The 21253-nt window shown below is 49.6% G+C and overlaps 2 protein-coding genes across 3 annotated transcripts; both read left to right on the top strand.

The window, feature by feature from the left end:
* Positions 1–4802: 4802 nt before the first annotated feature.
* Sertad3 (SERTA domain containing 3) lies at positions 4803–14455 on the top strand. 2 transcript variants are annotated; one of them, XR_005286540.1, is made up of 3 exons: positions 4803–4940; positions 7799–8477; positions 14430–14455. XR_005286540.1 is itself a non-coding variant. In XM_038339464.1 (2 exons), the coding sequence occupies exon 2, from the start codon at positions 7802–7804 to the stop codon at positions 8393–8395; it is 594 nt and encodes a 197-aa protein (XP_038195392.1). In that variant the 5' UTR covers positions 4803–4940; positions 7799–7801; the 3' UTR covers positions 8396–8993. The 2 variants fall into 2 exon arrangements, 1 of the variants encoding a protein (XP_038195392.1); XM_038339464.1 differs by lacking the exon at positions 14430–14455 and having other exon boundaries at positions 7799–8993.
* A 3290-nt stretch (positions 14456–17745) lies between these two features.
* Positions 17746–21253, top strand: Sertad1 (SERTA domain containing 1). Its single transcript, XM_038340016.1, has 2 exons — positions 17746–17879; positions 20197–21253. Exon 2 carries the CDS (start codon positions 20200–20202, stop codon positions 20908–20910), a length of 711 nt encoding a protein of 236 aa, XP_038195944.1. The 5' UTR covers positions 17746–17879; positions 20197–20199; the 3' UTR covers positions 20911–21253.

Here is a 21253-nt window from a genome sequence, read left to right on the forward strand (position 1 = left end):
TTTTCCTCTCGTTTGTGTGTTTTTTCAGGGTCTTACAAATGGTGGGTAAAGTCTCTACCACTGAGCCACATTTCAGTTCCCTTAACTGGCAAATTTTAGACAGATGCCCTATTGCTTAGACATGCCCCAGACTTCAATTTTCTAAAGTATATTTATTTATTTAGGGGTAAGAGTGGCATGCTGTGGTTCATTGATCAGAAGACAATTTGATGGATTCAGGTCTCTCACCATATGGGTCCTGGGGATTGAACTCGGGTCAGTAGTATTAGCAGCAAGCACCTTTAATCCCTGAGCCCTCTTGGAAGCTCTTTAATTTTTTGTTTTGTTTTATTTGTTTTTGATTTTTTTGTTTTTCAAGGCAGGGTCTCTCTGTGTAGTTCTGGCTGTCCTGGAATTCACTCTGTAGACCAAGCTGGCCTCAAACCTCTGCCTCCTGAGTGCTGGGATTAAAGGTATGTGCCACCGACCACCACCACCTGGCTTTTTTTTTTTTTTTCCTTTGGTTTTTCAAGACAGGGTTTCCCTGTAGTTTCTAGAGCCTGTCCTGGAACTAGCTCTTGTAGTCCAGGCTGGCCTTGAACTCGGAGATCCGCCTGCTGGGATTAAAGGCGTGCGCCGCGTCCGCCCGGCTGCTTTTTTTTTTTAATTTAGAGATAAGGTCTTGCTGATTTATCCAGGCTTTTAACTGTCAATCTCCCGCTTCAGTCCTCTGAGTAGCTAGGATTGCAGGATCCCACCACATTGAAAATGTAGTGTTTCTCTGTGTTTGATGTTCTGAGTATTTCTTCATTCAGTTATTCAGTAAGAGTTGTGTTTTTGTCTAGCCCTGGGTTGGGGTCCCAGTGGTGACCAGGGTACCCCATGCCCCAGCTTTCCTCGCTTCACAGAACAGCGGGGTGACATGATACCTCTGAGTTCAGAGGCCCGGGGCCACCAGACATGGGGTCATCTGACACAACCTGAGCCAAAGGGCCCAGAACAGCGGATCTCAGCCTGTGGGTCACAGCCATCAGAAAACACACGTTTCTGATGGCCTCAGGAACTGACACCACATGTGCTCAGTAGCAGAATCACAGTTATGAAGCAGAACCGAAAATTACAGGTGGGGGGTTCATCACAAAGTAAGGTACTGTGTTAAAGGGTCACAGCATTGGGAAGGCTGGGAATCACTGTCTTAATGGACGATAGATGTATATCCAACCTAAAGCCTGGATTACTAAAAATGTGCCTTAGAGAAGGCTCTAGAGTAGGGCAGCATTCCTGGCCACAGCAATGCAAAGCAGAAAAGCATATGGCTCCTTTGACAAACTAAACTTTGCCTTTTACAGTTAGTGCTAATCCTACATGCCAGACGTGTAATCCCAGCACTTGGAAGAGGAAGGCAGGATTACCGGTTCTAGACCAGGCTTATAATAACAATAAAATAACAACGGCAGTAACACTAACATTAATAGTGCTGTTACAGTGAAGTGAGCGTGGACAGAACTAAGGTCCGTGGAGGGTGGATTGTAAAAGTCAGCATCAAAAGGCTGTGTTTAGGGCTGACCAGATGGCTCAACAGCTAAGGGTGTTTGCTGCAAGCCTAATGACCTGAGTTCAATCCCTAGGTCCCACACGATAGAAGGAGAGAACTAACTCCTTTAAACTGTCCTCTGGTTTCAACACATGTGCTGCAGTGAGCATGCCACAAATAAAGTCATGTAATGAAAATTTACCACAAAGCCAAGCTTTGCTGGCCATGATGCCCTTTTCTGTAATCCCACCACTCAGGATGCTGAGACAGGAGGATTGGGATCATTTTGAAACCAATCTAGGCTCTGTAGTTCCAGGCTAGCCTGGATTCAAGGTGAGCTATGTCTCAAAAGGCAGAAAAAAAAAAAAAAAGTCAGGCTTGGTGGCCTATACCTTTGATCCAGCACTCCAGCAGAGGACCTCAGTGAGCTCAAGGTCAACCTGGTCTACAAAGTGAATTCCAGGACAGCCATGGCTACACAGAGAAACTCTGTCTCAAAAAAACCAGAAAAAAAAACACCAAAATTTAATATGTATACACACACATATACATATTGCCTGGTCCTAACTGTGTCTCTCTTTGGGATCTACAGTCTTCTATTGTTCCCCTGGGTATTTTTCTCATGCCTGGGAGAGCCACTCTTATGCGTGGTTCTTCCTCCTCCCAGCTACCCATGTTTCCCCTCCACCCCCACCTTTTTGCTCCCATGGGGGAATCCTCTTGAGTCCTACACAGACAATACCGGGGAAATGGCAGGACCAATCCAGGGGACCTGGTCTGAGCAGCCACAAATCTCAACAGAGATGACAAAGCTGCATCTGTTCTCAGGGAAAACTTCTGTCGTGGGCCTAGACTTTTACCTCTGCAGAAACAGCGATGTGGGGGTTGGTTTGTTTGGAACAGATTTTATTTGTTGCGTGACCCAAAGTGCACAGACACATAGCAGTCAGAGGACAGTTTGTAGTAGTGTCTTCTCTGCTTCTGTCACCTGGGTCCCAGGGATTGAACTCAGGTTGTCAGGCTCAGTGACAAGTGCTAGTGACAAGTACCCTTACCCACTGAGCCATCTTGCTGGCCCCAAACAGCGGCTTGGTTTTGCTCCTGCCATCTCGATTTCTCTTTCTGCACATTGCTTGAGCGTTTAACAAATTTTCATTGGGTACTTGTTCTGTGCCCAGCACTCAGGAGATACATCAGACCAAGCAAAGACAACCTTGGAACTTGTCCTCAGGGGCCCTAGTCCAGGTGGGGGAAGGCAGAGGGTCACAGTTTGGTAGGGAACTGACTGTAACTCCAGTTAGAAGGGTACCGAACATTTGACCTCTTCGAGCACTGCATGCATGTGGTGCACAGACATATATGCAATCAAGACGCTCCTACACACAAAATTAAAATAAATAAACATAAGAAAATTAAATAAAGATGACAACAACAACAAAAAGATCCAGAGTGGGTGTGGCATCAGACAACTGTAACACCAGCACTCGAGAGATGATGAGGGGGGGCAGGAGTTCAAGGTCATCTACAGGTGCAGATAGAGTTCTCTGTACATGCAGATAAAACACACACATAAACCTTAAAAAAAATGCAAAACTGGGGGCTGGAGAGATGGCTCAGAGGTTAAGAGTACTGGCTCCTCTTCCAGAGGACCAGGTTCAAATCCCAGCACCCACATGGCAGCTCACTCCTATCTGACGCCCTCACACAGACATACATTCAGGCAAAACACCAAAGCACATAAAGTAAAAATAAATTAAAGAAAAATAAAAAACAAAACCATTTGGATAGCAGTGGTGGCACACACTTTTAATCCCAGACTTGGGAGGCAGAGGCAGGTGGATCTCTGAGTTCTAGGTCAAGGCCAGCCTGACCTATAGTGCGAGTTCCAGGACAGCCACGGTTACACAGAAACTCTCTTTTGAACCCCCCCCCCAAAAAAAAAAAAAAAAAAAAACAAGAAGATTCGGTCTGAGTGTTTACTATGGACTAGCCTTGCATTGGACTCGAAAGCAGGTAAGGAAAAAAGTCCCTGGTTTATTTCTTAGAAGGTATTGGAGCCATTTTAGAACCACTGAAAGCAAGTCAGACAAGATGGTGAATGCCTAAAATCCTAGCACTGGAAGACTGAACCAGGAGGATACAGAATCTCAGCGCAGCCTAGGCTACAAAGCAAAAGCCTGTCTCGGAAAACAAACAAACAAAAAATGGTTGGGGACATAGCTCAGTAGTAGAGTGCTTTGGCCAGCACTAGCTCGGTGCTGTGCTCCCTCCCAAACACCACAAAAAGGAAACAAAATGAATTTTCTGGGCCTGGAGGGGCACACCTGCAACTCTCAGACTGAAGAGGTGGAAGCAGGAGATATAGAATTTCAAGGCCAGCATTGTCTACACACACACACACACACACACACACACACACACACGAGTCCAGCCCGGACTACACAAGACTGTCTCAAAATGAGAAAACGGAACCTGAAAATGAGTCTTAGAGAACAGGAAGGAGGGCACCACAAGCCAGATAGTGAACAGCAAGCTAACCCTTCACTACGAGACCATGCCACAAAATAAACACAAATTGAAAAATCTTAATGGTATGTCGCTCAGTCCCAACGTGCTTGTCCAGAATTCTCCAGTAGTCAATCCCCAAACCCAAAAAAATAAGTTTGAGTTTGTCCCCAGAGCTGCCAGGAGCGATGAAAAGTAAGCAGCAAGAAGCAGACAAATCATAGAAAGGAAGTAGTAACCTGGGATCCAGGAGGTTCCACCTAACAAGCAGTAGACCCCCCTCAAGATTAACCACGGGCTCCGCCTACCAAACGGGTTGGGGGTGGGGAGGTAGAGAGACGCCAGCTAAGGGCGGGGCTGAGGTCGTCCAGGTAACGCAAGCCGCATCACATTATTGGTTGATATTTAGTGAGTCATTCCTTCTCCTCCGCCCTCCGTTTAGCCCAAGCCTTCAGAACTCCGGAGGGCGTGGCCTCCGCCAGCTGCCCAGCCTGCGAAACCGCAAGGGAGGGGATAGTGGTGTCACCCGGCCTCTCTCCGCCGTGGGGTCTGGAGCTGATATAAGGGGGTCTGCAGAGAGACAGTGAAGCAAGAAACACATCTGAGTCCAAAGAAGTCGTTCCGACGGCGTTCTATCCCCTTCCACCCAGGAGACCCCGCCCCCTAACCAGTTTCCAACCTAAAGCGACCCGGCCCAGTGGGGGACGGAGCCTAGCGTCCGTGGCTCCTCCTAGCCAATGGCGCCCCACGGCGGGCAGGATTCCAACCAATTGTGGCTCGCGACTGGCCTCCGGGGAGGAGCCGAGTGGCCCCGGGCCAGACCCAGAGGCCCGGAGAAAGTGAGCCGGACTCCTACCCAGCACTGGTGGGACGCAACGCAGCAGGTTTGCCGGAGGTAGTCGTGGCGACCCTGTCAGCTGAGGTGAGGAGTGGGTGCCTGTGTGAGATTTTCCTGAAGTTGGAAGAGGAGGGGGCGCGCCCCCGTGATAGGCGGAAGCGGGGTACGGACCCGAGTGGAGGGCGCAGATTGGTGTGACTGATGGGCTTCGGAGGGTGGAAGCTAGCTAGAAACTCAATTCCAGCATCGGAGGGGAGGCAGAGTATTCAGGAGGAATTGGAGTTTGGAGGACCGAGGAAAACGGAGAGAGAACTTTTGGGGCACCAATCTGGAAGAGTAGGACAGCTTGGGTCTCCCCAAATGGGCTGAGTTCGGAGTTCCACGGTGTTCCGGGGGAAAGATATGAGTTTTGAGGCTAGGCTATGAAGCATTTAGAGGAACCCGGGAACTAGAGGCACCCAGTCTTAGATTCCGAGACGCCGTCGTGAGAAGGGAATCCTGGAGGGTGTTCAGTGTTGGGGTCCTCAGAGCCAGGCGAGGAGTTTGGGAACTAAAGCCAGAGTCATTTGAAAGTTGAGCCGAATAGGGGAGATTTCGGACGAGGTCTCAGAGTTGAGATACCCAGTCTCCCCAGCTGGACTATGTACCCGTGAGTTATTTATCATCTTCGAGCGATGTGCTGGGATGTGAGTTTCTGCACCCCGAGGAGAGTTAAGGGAAGAATCCAGAACTTCCTGGGGTGATAGGGACCCGAAGAAAGCAATTTTCGGGCTGAAGTCGGGTGGGGGAGGGGCGCTCGGGGCGTGGAGCTCAGATTCACCGCCCCGAAGGCAGCAGAGGGCGGGGCGGGGCTGCTGTGCGTCCGGGTTCCCTTCCCCCACCAGCTAGAGCTCCAGTGAGCATGCTCTCAGGCAGGGCGGGTATGTCCAGTCCCTCGGGCGTGCAGGGCCTTCTGGGGATTGTAGTTCGAACGTGACAGCAGCGGCTGTGCTGGCGGCTCTAAGTCCACAGTTCCCAGAAGGCCCTGAGGCCATATTGGGGTGTTTGGGGTGTTCTTGGATCTGATTTAGAGATCCAGGGAAGGGCGGTGCCTATTGGAAACGATGGTATGGTTGAACTGGTCACTAGAGGGCACAGCTTGGTGTTGGTTGAGTTATATCCGACTTTCCTTTGAACTGGAGTTTGGAAAAGGTTCCCTCTCTTGTGAGCGCTCTTCGTCTTGGTGTAGGAAGCGGGTGTGGACAGTAATGTCCTTGTAGAAAGAAGAATATCACACACACAAACACACAGATACACACACTTCTCAGCTGGGCGTGATGTCACAAACCTTTAATCCCAACACTCGGGAGGGAGAAATGATGGGATATGAGTCGAGGCGAACCTGAACTACAGAGGGAGTTCCAGGGCTACACAGAGAAACCTTGTCTGAAAAGAATCAAAAAAACTCTAAGGTCTAGAGATGTGACGTCACATCTTGCGAAGATCAGTTAAAATTAGAGTTCAAATGTGCTTTTGGTCTGTTGCTCGGTACCTCACACTGTCCTGTGACTTGTTAGAATAAATAATAATAATAAAAGTATTGTGGGAAAACAAATGCAAGATCCATTGAGACTAGGGTTAAGATCCTCATTTTCCAAATCCTGAAATTGTCAAAGTGTAAATTCAGCATTGTGCCTACCACAGGCAAGTAAGCAAGAGTCAAACTAAGCCCAGGTGTTTTGTGATTTGTTTGGGTTTTTTTGTTTTGTTTTGTTTTTTTTCTGAGACAGGATCGTCTGACCATGAGACTCTGCCTGGCCTAAGATTGACTATGTGGAGTAGGTTGGTCTTGAGCTCACAAAAATCTACCTACCTCTGCCTCCTGGTGCTGAGATTAATGGCATCGGACACCAATCACAAATTTTTCCTGCTCATTTTTTATTTTTAATTTTATGTGTATGGGTGTCTTACCTGCATGGACACCACTTGTGCCAGATCCCCTAGCTGGGAGGCATAGATGCCCTAAAACTGGAATTTTAGGCAGTTATGAGCCATCTTGTGGGTGCAGGGACTCAAACTCAGGACCTCTGGAAGAGCAGTCAGTGCTTTAACCACTCAGCAATCCTCTACCTTTTTTTTTTTTCTCTTTTCTTTCTTTTTTTTGTTTTGCTTTTTCGATATGGGTTTTTCTGTCTAGCCCTAGCTGCCCTTGTAGACCAGACCGCCTCCCGAGTGCTGGGATAAAAGGTGTGCGCCACCACTGGCCCGGCCCTCCACCTTCCTTTTAGCTTTGAGACACTAAATACGGTTGCAGCCACCCTACTTGCATCTTGTTCTCCGTTTCTCTCCCTTTTTTTTTTTTTTTTTTTTTTTTTTTGATGTGCGTTGGTGTTTTTCCTGCATGTATCTCTATGTGAGGGTGTCAAATCTTAGAGTCACACGCAGTTGTGAGCTGTCCTATGGGTGCTGGGAATTGAACCCCGGTCCTCTGGAAGAGCAGCCAGTGCTCTTAACCGCTGAGCCATCTCTCCAGCCCCGAATCTTGTTCTCTTAATCATATCACATGCATTCTTGGCCTTGTTGGAATATGACTTTAAGTAGAGGTTCTGATAAACAACCAAACAAAAAAGACTCACTTGATAAAGTGGGATCCAAAGGTATCTGACTGGGGGGGGGGGGGGGAGGCGGACACGTCTCATTCCTTTAATCCCAGCACTGGACTTGGATCTCTGAATTCGAGGCCAACCTGGTCTACAAAGCTAGTTCCAGGACAGTCAGGGCTATACACAGAGAAACCCTGTTTCAAACAAACAAACAAAAAATATCAGGCCGGTCTACAAGAGCTAGTTCCAGGACAGGCTCTAGAAACTACAGGGAAACCCTGTCTTGAAAAACCAAAAAAAAAAAAAAAAAATGCAAACAAAAGCAAAGGTATCTGATATGATTCTTTTTTATCCCCACAGGACATGGGAGGCTTAAAGAGAAAACATTCTGACTTGGAAGAGGAGGAAGAGGATGAGAAGTGGGACTGGACTCCAGCTGGTCTTCGGAGCTACCAGCAAGCCCTGCTCCGAATCTCTCTGGAGAAAGTCCAGCGCAGCCTGGGCCCCAGAGCGCCCAGCCTCCGCAGGCACGTTCTTATCCACAACACACTCCAGCAGCTGCAGGCTGCCATTCGACTAGCTCCAGCCCCGGCCCTGCCCCCAGAGCCTCTCTTCCTGGGGGAAGAAGACTTCTCCCTGTCTACCACCATCGGCTCTATCCTCAGGGAGCTCGATACATCAATGGGTGAGATGGAATCGCCTCCGAATCCAGTGGCTTCCCCGAGTCCTCAGAATGAAACGATGCCCCAGGCTGATCCTGTGTTCCTAGAAGCGCTGAGCTCCCGGTACCTGGGAGACTCTGGCCTCGATGACTTCTTTCTGGACATTGACACATCTGCAGTGGAAAAGGACTCTGCACTTCCGCCCCCAGAGCCTCCTCGCAGCCTCTTCTGTGCCCCCGGATCCTGGGAGTGGAATGAGTTGGACCACATCATGGAAATCATCCTGGGATCCTAAGACTGATAGGGGTCCTTCCTGGCATCAGCCTCTTTGGGCTGTGTCCTTGTATGTGAATCTTGTGTGTGTGTGTGTGTGTGTGTAGCAGAGGCTCTCACCTGTGACTGTGGCCTCCTTTCCTCCTATGTCAGGATTCCACAAACTGCCCTGCACATGTGCGTGTCTGGTTACCCAGCCTTCCGTGAAGGTGCGTCTTCCTGAATTAATTTATCTCTTTCAAATGCCTTAACGAGACTCTGTTTCAGGGAGTCTAATGTGTCACTTACACATTTCTTTCTGCCTCCAGTTCCCTCTGCCCTTGTGACCACTAGGGCCTCAGGGAAAGTTGGACCTGTCAAGCCGATGGTGGGCTGCCTTTCTGGGGAGTGGGAGGGGCTGGTCTCCTCCTGGCAGGCTGAACCCCACTTCCTTGGCAGTACCCCAGTCCCAGTAGCCTCCTGAATCATAACCAGGCCGGACCATGTGCAATAGGGTGGAAATCTACCAGCTCCATGCCACGCTATTTAAAAAAAAAAAAGGCAGGGTTTGTTTGTAGTGGCTGGTTTTTTATTATTATTTTTGAGTGTTTCTTTTTTTTAATAAAAGTATTTTGGAAATATTTGAATTGTCTTTAAATTTGTAAATTTATATGGGGTGATGGGAAGAGCCTGTTAAGTTCCCTGGACACTAACAGACGTTCCTTAACAAAGGTGGGGCAAGTATAACATTGTATAAAACAGTTACTGGCTTGCTTTAGGGTTATGCCAGAACTTCTTTATGTAAACTAAAGCCTTTAATCCTCAGGATTAGAAAGAAACAGATACTATGTCACATTTTATATTGCATAGGAAAAACCTCAAGTTTAGGGGCTTGGAGTATAGCTGGATGATTGAACTCTTGCTTAGAATGTGTGAGGCCTTGGGTTTGATCCCTATCTGCAAAAAAGACAATTTGGTTACTTGAAACAGTCTCACCGTGTAGTCAGGCTTTCTTTAAACTCACTGAGAGCCAACTGCGTCTGCCTCCTTAAAGATACCTTGCTAAAATAGCATTTAGAAGCCTGAAGTTTAGAGATGGAGAGAAAAGGGACAACGAGGGTAAGAATCAAACTCTGCTAGCCTCTGAAGTTAGGGTTTCTGTTCGAGTGCTAGGAAGCCAGCCCAGAACATGGTGGGCAATTAAGCACATTAAAGCTGAGCCGTTCCCCTGCCAAAGGAACTTTAGGTAAGTACCCTTCGGGTGAGCCACCCTCAAGCCCTCATGTCAAAGCCTGAGCAGGTCCACCGCTGCTCTGCTGCAGCTTCCATAAAAGCCCTGTTTACCACAGTGTTTATGATCCTTGCCAGTCATATGGGTGTGGGTGTGCGTGTGGGGCATGTGTCACGGGCTAGGGCTCTTAGGGACTGAAAGTCGACCTCTTGCTATGGAATGTGCTGCTAAGGCCCTAAAGGGAAACACGGTACCCAAAGAACCCCCACGGCGGAACACAGACCTCTAAAGTGCTGTTCTTGAAAGCCACACTGAGTTTGGGCTCAGGAATTCTCTTCTGGCTTGAGAGATGACAAGCCAGGCTTGCCAAGAGGAGGGTCAGGGTAAAGAAAAGGGAGGCGAGGCCGGGCGGTGGTGGCGCACGCCTTTAATCCCAGCACTCGGGAGGCAGAGGCAGGCGGATCTCTGAGTTCGAGGCCAGCCTGGTCTACAAGAGCTAGCTCCAGGACAGGCTCTAGAAACTACAGGGAAACCCTGTCTCAAGAAAAAAAAAAAAAAAAAAAAAAAAGGGAGGCGAGGAAGGAGTGTCACATGGCACTGTCCTGCCCATGCCCAAGTGAGAGTACCCTGTATTAGGGACTTTTCTGGAAGGGTTGCATGGCAAAGATGGGGATTTTTGTTTGTGGTTTCTTGGCTTCCCAACAGATAACTCATTTGGGTGAGGTGGGGGCGGGGCCTTGTAGCAAAGAAAGTGAACAGGTTATCTAAAAATAAGGCCAATCCACAAAGGACTGGGAGACTTGGAGAAGATGTCTCAAAAAGTCTATATTCCAAAATGGCCACCCTGCTAGGTGTGATGGTGCCCACCTTTAACCCCAGCATTTGGGAGTCAGGAATGGGAAGATCAGCAACAAAAGCCTGGGCTACCTTTGACCCTACCTTTAAAAATAAGGCAGCCAGGTGGAGTGGCCCATGCTTTTAATCCTAGTACTTGGAAGACAGAGCAGGTGGGTTGGTTTCTCAGTTCATATCCAGCCAGTTCTGAGACAGCCAGGACTTCATAGACCTGTCACAAAAATAATATTAAGCGCTTGCCAAGTAAGAGTGAGGACCTAAGCTGGGACTCCCAGAACTCACATAAAGGTTGTACGCAGCTGCTGGAGGCAGATGCAAATGAAGTTCTGAATTCAAGCCCAGCCCAGTCTACAGAGGAGTTCCAGGACAGCCAGAGCTACCCAGAGAAACCCTGTCTTGAAAAACAAAAATAAACAAATAAACAAAACAAAACAAAACAGAAAAGGTTGTATGCACCACAGATCTGGAGTTTAGAGCAGTCCTCCAAGCCTGCAGTGTGTACCTGGTGAACAAGAGACTGTCTCCGTCTTGAAGGTGGGAACTAACCTCAGTTGTCCTCAGACAAAAACAGAAAAGAATGCTAATTAAATCACATCTTTCTCTTCCTTGACACTTCCGGCCACTTCTTGTCCCACTCCCACCCGGAATAAAAACGAGGGTCTGATTCAGCCTCACCCCCCATGACGTCCGCGGTTTCATGCCCTGCTCTTCATTAACTCCAGTCCTGCTGGCCTCCGTTTCTGCCCAGGACCTCTGTTGTGTCCAGGACATCTTCCCAGAGGGCGCTTCTCCCAGAGCTTCACCCTGTTTGTTTGGTATTGTTCTGATTATCAGTACCAGCCGGGGCAGCAGTAGAGCTGGGGCCCAGAGCCCTGCACGGTCTCAGCACGTGTGGCACCACTAAGCTGCACCATAGCTCTGTTTGACATTTTTTTTCAAATATTTTGGTTTTTTATGTGTATGGGTATTTTCCCTGCATATATGTATGTCAGTGTACCCCATGTGCACCTAGTACTGTGGTACCCTCAGAGGCTGGATGAAGGTGTCAGGTCCCTGGAACTAGACTGGAACTAGACTGTGAGCCACTATGTGGGTGGTAGGAATTGAACCCTGGTCCTCTGGAAGAGCAGTCCTGTTTTTAACCACTGAGCTGTCACTCTAGCCCCAGTGTGACTTTCCTTTTTCTTTTCTTTTTTTTTTTTCTTTTTTGGTGAGATGGTGTTTCTCTATGTAGCCTTGGCTGTCCTGGAACTTACTTTGTTGGCCAGGCTCGCCTTGAACTCATAGAGATTCATCTGCTTCTGCCTCCTGAGTCCTGGCATTAGAGGTATGCCCCACTATGCTAGGTTGTTTGACTTTCTTACTAGCACCTGTGCTAACCCAGGTTATTTATTACCTGTTCATGGTTAGCCTCCAGCTCTATCAGAAACTCTCAGAGGAGGGGCCATGGGGGACTCTGCCCAGTTGAGCTCCCCCCTCCTCGCCCCAATCCTAGGCACTGGTGGGTCCTCAAAAATTGTTGGGCTGGGAAGATGGCTCAGTAGATAAAACCCTTGTCACAAAAGCATGAAGACCTGAGCTCAGAGCCCCAGATCCCACATAAAGCTGGTGGGCATGACAGAGGCTACTCATCCCAGCATTCAGGAGACAGAGGTGGGGGACCCTCAGAGCAAGCTGGCTAGCCAGATTAGAATGAGCTCCCGGTTGGGGGTGGGGGGGTAGAAGGTTTCGGGGGGGGGGAAAAGGTAAAAGGCCCTGAGGTGGAGAGTGCTGGAGGAAGGCATCCAGGGTTGGCTTCCGGTTCCAGGAGCTTGTGGACTCTCACGTTGATGATCCCCACCCATACGAATACGAATGCAACATGCACACACAAAAGGAAAAATTATTAATGTGGAAATCAACTCCAGGCCTGGCACCAGCCACAGCTCCCCTCCCCGCTCCGCCCCCCACTCTCTGGACACACACCCTTTTTCTCCTATGCTCACAGCGCTCCTCTCCAGATCAGCACGTCTGAATAGTTGGAGCTGGGGTGAAGGTGCATGCCTTCCAGGCAAGCATACTGAGGCTGAGGCAGGAAGACCAGAATTTCTAGAAGGGAAGTTATGTGATTGGGGGCGGAAATACTATTTAGATGAAATAACCAAAGATGGGCTCATGGACAGGGTGGCATTTGGATGAAGTCCTGAAGGAGGTGAGGGATAAAGTCACGCTAGGGAAAGTCAGAGCATGCGCAGCAAGTCCAGCAGTGAGGTCTCCCAGTGCAGCTGCAGAGCGTGAGCAAAGGGGCTACACCAGAAGAGGTGAGAGAGTGAGGGCCAGCACGTAGGGTCCACAGCACGTAGGGTCTAGCGGCTGTCCTACTGGGAAGACTTTAGCAGAGAGGGAAGCCAGAGTGTTCGGCTGAGGGGATGAGGTCTGACTCACCTTTTTCTTGGAAGTCTTTTACTTCCCTAAAGCAAGTGAGAGGAGCTGGGCGTGGTGGCACAAACCTTGGCATCACAGCACTTGGGAGGTAGGGTAGGAGGGTAACTAGTTCTAGGTAAGTCTGGGTTACCGAGAGAGGACATGATCAGAAAGAAACAGATGAGGAGGAGGAAGGAAAGAAAGAAAGATCAAGAGGAGGTGGAGGAAAAATTCAGGAACTTGACAGCAACGACCAGCTAATCTAAGAAGCACCCCCAATTTCCAGGTGAACATATGGAGGCTCAGAGCGGCCCAGCTCCTTTCCTAATTAAGAACTGGCCCCAGAAGTGGAAAGGCTGGCCCTACACAGGGACCAACCCCCGGAGGCCAGAGTCCACCTTCCCCCAACTCTCCCGCCCCAACGGGACTCCGGTGGGGGATGGGCCGCGAGGCCCTGGGCGTGGCGCGACGGCTGAGTCCCACCCACCTGCCCACCCTCGGAATCGTGCTGGCCAGCGGGCAGGAGACCTGGGAGGCGGCAGCAGAGGCCTGCAGCCGTCCTGGCGCCTCCTCCCTCCCCAGGGGCCGGGTGGGGCGGCTAGCTAGGGGCGGGACGCTCCCCCGGACCATCCTCCTTCATTCCCTCCCTCCTTCCCTCCCTCCCTCCCTCTCACGTTCCCTCCCTCCTTCCCCAGCTGGCGCGGTCCCCTCCCACCCCCCTTTCCCTTGCCTGCCAGGCCCGGTGGCTTAGCCTCTGGTTTCATTTCTCAAGGCCCAGTCTCTCTCTCCCTTCCCCCAATCGTTGAATTCCTAACTCCTTCTCCACTTTCTGGTCCCTGCTCCAATGTCACCTCCTCAGGGAGGCTCCCTCGGACCGCCCTGGTGGCAGACACCCCTCCCTAGGACTCTGTCAACTCACCGAGAGTTCGAGATCAGAGGCAGCAATTCTTTTTTCTTTCTCCATTAGTCATCTTCAAGGGTCTTGTCGTCTCACTTTTTTTTGAATGTGGACAAAGGTCTAAAACTTCTAGCGACTTCTCTTACTTCCTCTCTGGGCGTTTCCAAGCCAGTTCTACTAGCCTACCTGCCTGACAAACAGCACCTCAGGGGCTTTGCATTGGCTCTACCCTGTGCTGTAACTCTCTTCAGCATTCTTCCTCGCTCTGCTGTCGGATCTGCCAAGTGTCACCTCTTAATCTTACACTGGAGAGGTACAGGCACGAGGGTCAGGGCTTCAAGATAATTCTCAGCACCGTTCTAGGCCAGCTTGGGCTCCATGAGACCCTGTCTCAAGCAAATTATCAAATGTCACCGCTGAGACATCCCCATTCCCTACTCCAAGTTCTGCACGTTCTGTCTTATTTTCTTTTACTTATATTTATTTATTTGGGCCCTGGAGAACTTGAAATCACTGTGTAGCCTGAAGCTGGCTTTGAACCCTCCAACCTCCACAGTGCTAGAATCGCGGGAGTGTGTTATCACACCTGATTTTATTCTGGTTTTGTTGGGGGGAGGTTCGTTATGAGCCTAACCTTTAATTGCTGAGCCATCTCTCTAGCACTATTTGATTTTATTTTTTACATTTATCTGTGTGTGTGTGTGTGTGTGTGTGTGTACATACACACCACAACATTTGTGTAGAGGTCAGAGGAGAACTTGAAGTCAGTTCTCTTCCTCCATGTGGGTTCTGGAGATCAAATTTAGGAAGTAGTGTTTGGCATCAAGCACCTTTACCTACGTTTGCCTGCCCTATCTTATTTTTTTGTTTGTTTGTTTTGTTTTTTAGACAATAGTCTAGTCCCGGGCTCATTTTAAACTGTGCATCCTTCTGCCTCAGTTTCCTGGGTAGTAGGATTATGATATTCAACCTGGCTAAGTTTCCTTTTTGTCTTTGCCCTCTCCTCGACCCAGGAAATAATAAAAACTACGTCACCTATGCAGGGTTGTTATGCTTGTATACAGGCCGTCCATAACAGATACTCAATTGGTGTAGGAAAACAAACAAACAACAACAACAACAACAACAAAAAAAACCCACGACTCCCCTGAGCTGTGAAGTGAGCCGCTTGAGCCATTAGCAGGCTCTAAGCTGCACTGTTTGACATTTTTGGGGTACAAAGCACAAGCTGATCTTGAACTCCTGATACCCTTGGCTCTTTGTTCTGCATGTGGGGTGTCACCATGCCCACCTCTTTCTGAACCTTTGGGCCAGGCTATAAAAATAGACTGCATAGAGAAAGTTGTGTGGGTCCACCATTTAGAATTCTAATTCCAGTTAGGACGTTTTTCTCTTTGACCTTAATCCAGAAGTCAGCCAGCAACTACTTCTCTCTCTCTCTCTCTCTCTCTCTCTCTCTCTCTCTCTCTCTCTCTCTCTCTCTCTCTCTCTGTCTCTCTCTCTCGTTCTCTGGTGTTTTTCTTTTTTTTTTCTTTTCTTTTCTTTTCTTCTTCTTTTTTTGAGACAGGGTTTCTCTGTGTAACCCTGCTTGGTATTATTCTTTTTTTAAAAAAGATTTATGTTTGTTTCATGTGTTGACTGGATATATGTCTGGGCATCATATGTGTACCTGGTGCCTAGGCAACAGAAAGAGGGTCCCAGATCCCCTGGAACTGGAGTGAAAGACGGCTGTGAGCCACCATGCAGGTGCTGGGAACTGAACCTGGGTCCTTTGCAAGAGCAACTTGTGCTCTTAACCACAAAGCCATCACTCTAGGCTCTGTTCTCTTTCTTTTTTTTTTTTTAAATTTATTTATTTATCTATTTATTATGTATACAATATCCTATCTGTGTGTATGACTGAAGGCCAGAAGAGGGCAGCAGACCCCATTACAGATGGTTGTGAGCCACCATGTGGTTGCTGGGAACTGAACTCAGGACCTTTGGAATAGGAGGCAATGCTCTTAACCTCTGAGCCATCTCTCCAGCCCCTCTGTTCTCTTTCTTTCTCTCTCACACAGATACTCTCTCTTTTGGGGGGCAGTCTTTTTGAGACAGGGTTTCTTTGTGTAACTTGGCTCTCCTGAAGATGGTGGACCAAGCTGGCCTTGAGAGTTGGGTTTAATGGTGCATGCCACCACACCCAGTTTGGTTCTTTCCACTAAAAGATAATGCTTGAATCTTTACTGATTACAGAATATTTTTTAAAGTTTTATTTTATGTATATGGGTGTTTTGCTTGCATGTAGGTCTGTATAAGGCTGTCAGATTCCCTGGAACTGGAGTCACAGACAGTTGTGCGCTGACATGTAGGTGCTGGGAATTGAACCCAATCCCCCAGAAAGAACAGTCAGTGCTCTTAACCTCTGAGTTATCTCTCCAGTCCTGAGCAAGTGCTTTTAACCAACGAGCTCTTCCCACCCCTAAACATTCAACTCAAATCATCACACTTTTTTCCTTCTTCAGTGCTGTAATCAAACACAGGTGTTTAACATGATGTACTGCTAAGTAAGCACTCTTTAACTGAACGGCACCTCCCCAGGCATTGTTATTCATTCATTCATTCATTCATTCATTCATTCATTTTCAGAGACAGGGTTTCTCTATGTAACAGTCCTACCTACAAAATGCTGGGAGTAAAGACATGTCAGCCAGGTGGTGGTGGTGCATGCCTTTAATCCTAACATTTGGGAGGCAGAGGCAGGTGGATATCTGTGAGTTCGAGGCCAGCCTGGTCTACAGAGCTAGTTCCAGAACAGTTAGGGCTGGTAAACAGAGCAACTTTGTCTCGAGAAACAAACAAACAAAAAGATTAAAAAAGAAAGGAAGGAAGGAAGAAAGGAAGGAAGGAAAAAAGAAAGAAAGAAAGAGAGAAAAAAGAAAGAAAGAAAGAAAGAAAGAAAGAAAGAAAGAACAACAAAAAAACATGTGCCATTGCCCGGCATTCCCAGGCAGTGGCTAGAGGCCAGGTGTGGAGTTCAGGCCTGTAGTTCAAGCACTATGAGGCAGAGACAGGTGAATCTCTGTGAGCTGGAGGCCAGCCTGGCCTGCAGAGCGAGTTCCAGGAACTCAGAGAAACCCTGTCTCAAAAGACCAAAAAAGCACAAAACAAAACAAAAAACCTTACAAGAAACCAACAAGCAGACTATCAACTGGATCTGGAAAATGGTGGTAGAAGCCCGTAATTCCAGTTACTTGAGAAGCTGAGGAAGGATGATGGCTGATTTCCAGCCTAACTTGGGCAATTTAGTGAAACTGTCTCAAAAAACAAACCAACAAAAAACTTTGCCTTTTCTTTTTTGAGACAGGGTCTCACTCTGAAGACCAGGCTGGCCTGGAACTCACTATGTAGACCTGCCTGACCTCAAACTTAAAGCAATGCCCCTACTTCCATTCCGTCTTCCCGTGCTGAGATTATGGGTGTGAGCTGAGCAACCACGCCCCGCAGGAAACAGATTTTGAGGGATTTAAACTGTTGCCCAAAGTCACACAGCTACTCCGGAACTGATGTCCAGGATGTGACCCTTATGTCATTCCGTCCCCACCTTATTTCCCTCTTTAATTATAGCGGAGTCCAGCTGTCCCACCGTAGCTGATTCTGGTTTAGTGCTCCTACGGAGACAACATTCAATTTTGTATCTCTCAAGAGGAAGGAAAGTCGATTTAACGAATATGTCCCTCTCCATCTATTTTTCCAAGATCACACATGAAGTGACCGGCCTGAACCTTAAAACCTCTAAAGCCCCTACCTGTCACCTCCACAGAGGGGAAATAGCTACACTGTCAATCCCTTTACTCGGGGAGCGCTCCCGGGCATGCGCCTTAAAGACAGCCTCCCCCTCCTCTTGGAACGGCCCCGTTCAGGCTCCGCCCACCGTCCCCAACGAGAGCCGATCGCTGAGCAGGAGGGCGGGGCCGCCACGCGAGTGGGCGGGAACTAGGGATTGTGGAGTGTCTGGAGTCGTGCGCCGGAGTCAGAACTGCGTCTACCGTCCCAGGTGTCGGTTGCCGGAGCTGAGCGAGAAAGCGATGCTGCGGATGCCGCTTCCTGATTGGCTGCGTGTGGCTCCCTCTTCGTTCTGATTGGTCGCGAGTGATCTGGGTATGTAAATGAAGGGGCCTGGTGGGGAGAGACGGGGCTACCGGCGACCGGGTTCTTTAGCGTGTTCGAGCCCCCGGTTAGGGAGATGCTCACCGGGGCTGTCCGGGATCGAGGCGCCCGGGGCCTGTACGTGACGCCCGTCCGGGCCGGGCTGGGTGAATCACGCTGGAGCCCGAGAAGGGGGCGGAGGCGCCGGCTCTCTGGCTCCGGCTGCGTGACTCACCCGCCCCCGCCGCCGCCGCTCCGGGAGGAGCCGCCTCCGCTGCCTTCCGGAAGCGAGGGGAGACCCTGAGCGGCCCGCGGGGGTTGCGGCTCGCAAAGGCAGGGGAAGCATAAGCGAGACGCTGAGGAGTGGAGAAGATCCCGGGTCTGAGGGGCCGGAGTCCCCGGGGGAACCCAGGCCGGGGTACCGCTAGGGGGCGTCTGGACTCGGGGGCGGAGTCGGGGTGGGGGCTGAATTCCTGTGGTTACTTGCTCCCGGGTCTTCAGCGAAAAGGGCAAAGACTCGATTTTTAGTGTTATGCCAGGTCTAGGCAGCGCCCCCAGGACTAAGCCCCTACAACCTTTGTGCCCCCAGTAGATTAGACTAGGGCTCCCAAACTCTAGGCTTCTCACCATGAAGAAAGTATCGATTTTCAAAACTTCTGTCAATGACTGACTCCCGCGGCCCTTCCACTCTCCCTGTCCAATAAGTTCAGGATCCGCCACTTCCTTGCGTGATTATTAACAGCTTAGGCTCTAAACTCAAGCCGTCAGCATCCTGGCGAGTGCAACAGCCTCCGAAGGCGGCAGTTCGGGCCCACTTCTATCTCCAAACCTTTACCTCTGACGCTGCCCCACCTCCAATCCTCCCCCAGGCAACTGCTAACATCACGCATCCCCCCCGCCCCCCCCCCCCGCCTAGGTCCTCCCTCCATGACTGTCCTGTCACTCTGAAAATCCAAGCCTCCTACTTTTTTGCCCGCGCTTCCTTCTGCCTGCTCCCCACCCCCACCGGGACTCCTACCGTGTGTGTGTGTGTGTGTGTGTGTGTGTGTGTGTGTGTGTGTGTGTGTGTGTCTCGTCTGTCTCGGTCTTCCATTGGCTCTTCCGGGAATGCCTAGCCCTGGTTCTCCATAGCCTACACTGCATACATCAGAGCTGGCTCCTATATCTTCTTTACAAAACTGCCCTGATTACCTCCAGGATGGCATCCTCCTGCCACTATCTGTACATTTCCTGTATTTGACTATTTAGTGTTTGATGCAAAGCAGATATTATATGATTGAACTGTGAACGAAGGCTGCATTTGCAATCAAGAGGTGGCACATACCTGTAATCCTAACTCTTGGGAGATTGGGGCAGGAGGATTGCCTGGAATAGCCAACCAGCCTGAACTACACAGAGTGAGGTCCTGTATCAAAAGAGCAAAACCAGCTGGGTGTGTTGGTGCATGCCTTTAGTATCAACACGCAGGAAGCAGAGACAGGCAGATCTCTTGAGTCTGAGGCCAGCCTGGTCTACAGAGCAAGTTCCAAGACAGAGCTGTTTCATAGAGTAACCCTGTCTCAAAAAAATAAAAACAAGAAAAACCAAAACCAAAAAATACTTACAAATAAATACTAATTATAAAGGTTAAGAGCTTGCTATTCCTACAGAGTACCCAAGTTAGGTTCCCAGCATCCATATCAATGGCTTGTAATAGCTGTAACTCCAGCTCCAAGGACTCCAACAGCTGGCGTTTTTGGCATCTCTACTCTTGTGCACACACACAAACACAAAATTTAAAATAAAAGTAAAATTTGAAAGTACTAATGACTATGTTGCAAGGGCTTTTTGTTCTAATCTGTGTAGCAACTTATAATGTAAATGCTATCTATATCTTAGAAGTTCACTGAGGGGGCTCAATTGGTAGAATGTTTGCTCTATAGGCAGGAAGCCCTGAGTTCCATCCGCAGCATCCAGTATACCAAGTATGGTGGCACACCTGTAATCCTAGCACTGATGAGGTGGGGAAGGGAAGATCCTAAATTGGCCATATAGCAAGTTCGAGGCCAATTGAGTTACACGAGACCCTGTCCTGTTAAAAATAAGAATTTGCTGGCGCACACCTTTAATCTCAGCACTTGGAAGGCAGAGACAGGCGGATCTCTGTGAGTTCGAGGCCAGCCTGGTCTACAAGAGCTAGTTCCAGGACAGGCTCTAAAGCTACAGAGAAACCCTGTCTCGAATTTGCTTAGAAAACCTAGGCCGGGAGGTTAGTTGACAGTAGCGGTCAGAGATGGGTATGAGCTGAACATTGACTTTCCATAACCGAATGGCTCCTTCCTCCCTGCAGACGATGCTGAGCAAGGGTCTAAAGCGCAAACGGGAGGAGGAGGAGAAGGAGGAAGCCCTCTCAGTGGACTCATGGTGGTTGGACCAAAGCCACCCAGCAGTGGCGCAGACCCCTCCCGCCGTGGCCTCCAGCTCTCTCTTCGACCTCTCTGTGCTCAAGCTCCATCATAGCCTGCGCCAGAGTGAGCCAGACCTCCGGCACCTGGTGCTGGTCGTGAACACGCTGCGGCGGATCCAGGCATCCATGGAACCTACAGCTACCCTGCCACCTGTGCCCATGCCACCCACAGCCCCTTCAGTGGCAGACAGCCTTCTGGCTAGCTCGGACGCTGGCCTCTCAGCCTCCATGGCCAGTCTCTTGGAAGATCTCAACCACATTGAGGACCTGAACCAGGTTCCCCAACCCCAAGCAGATGAGGGACCCCCAGGCCGCTCCATTGGGGGTGTCTCACCCAACCTGGGTGCCTTGGACCTGCTAGGGCCAGCCACTGGCTGTCTGCTGGACGATGGACTGGAGGGCTTATTTGAGGACATTGATACCTCCATGTATGATAGTGAACTTTGGTTACCAGCCTCTGAGGGTCTCAAACCTGGCCCTGAGAATGGTCCAGCCAAGGAGGAGACTCCAGAGTTGGACGAGGCTGAACTGGACTACCTCATGGATGTACTGGTGGGGACACAGGCACTGGAAAGGCCTCCGGGGCCTGGGCGCTGACTGCTAGACCCAGAGATGGTTGGCTGGCATCTGAGTTGAGCCTGATGGTTAGACCAGTCCACCTTGGCATGACACGGGTGGAGGGCCAGGGTCACTTTGGAGAGACAGTCCTGAGTCCTGGGCAACTTCACATTCATCCACTTGTCTTGGCCAGTGAGGGAGTCGGAAATAAGCCCCCAGAGGTGGAGTTACAGGACCTGGTGACTGCAATGTGTTTGGGTCAGGCCGCGGGTTGGATTGATCCCCTGGGATTATAGTCTGGGCTATCCCATCCCATTATCCCCAGTGTGGAAAGAGACCTCATAATTTTTTGAAATTAAAACCAGCTTTGGGGAAATATCAA

Source organism: Arvicola amphibius, chromosome 8 (genome assembly GCF_903992535.2).
Source record: "Arvicola amphibius chromosome 8, mArvAmp1.2, whole genome shotgun sequence".
Classification (NCBI taxonomy): Eukaryota; Metazoa; Chordata; class Mammalia; order Rodentia; family Cricetidae; genus Arvicola; species Arvicola amphibius.

Coding starts and splice junctions, on each gene's coding strand:
- Sertad3 (XM_038339464.1), top strand. CDS start 7,802: ATGGGAGGCTTAAAGAGAAAACATTCTGACTTGGAAGAGGAGGAAGAG.
- Sertad1 (XM_038340016.1), top strand. CDS start 20,200: ATGCTGAGCAAGGGTCTAAAGCGCAAACGGGAGGAGGAGGAGAAGGAG.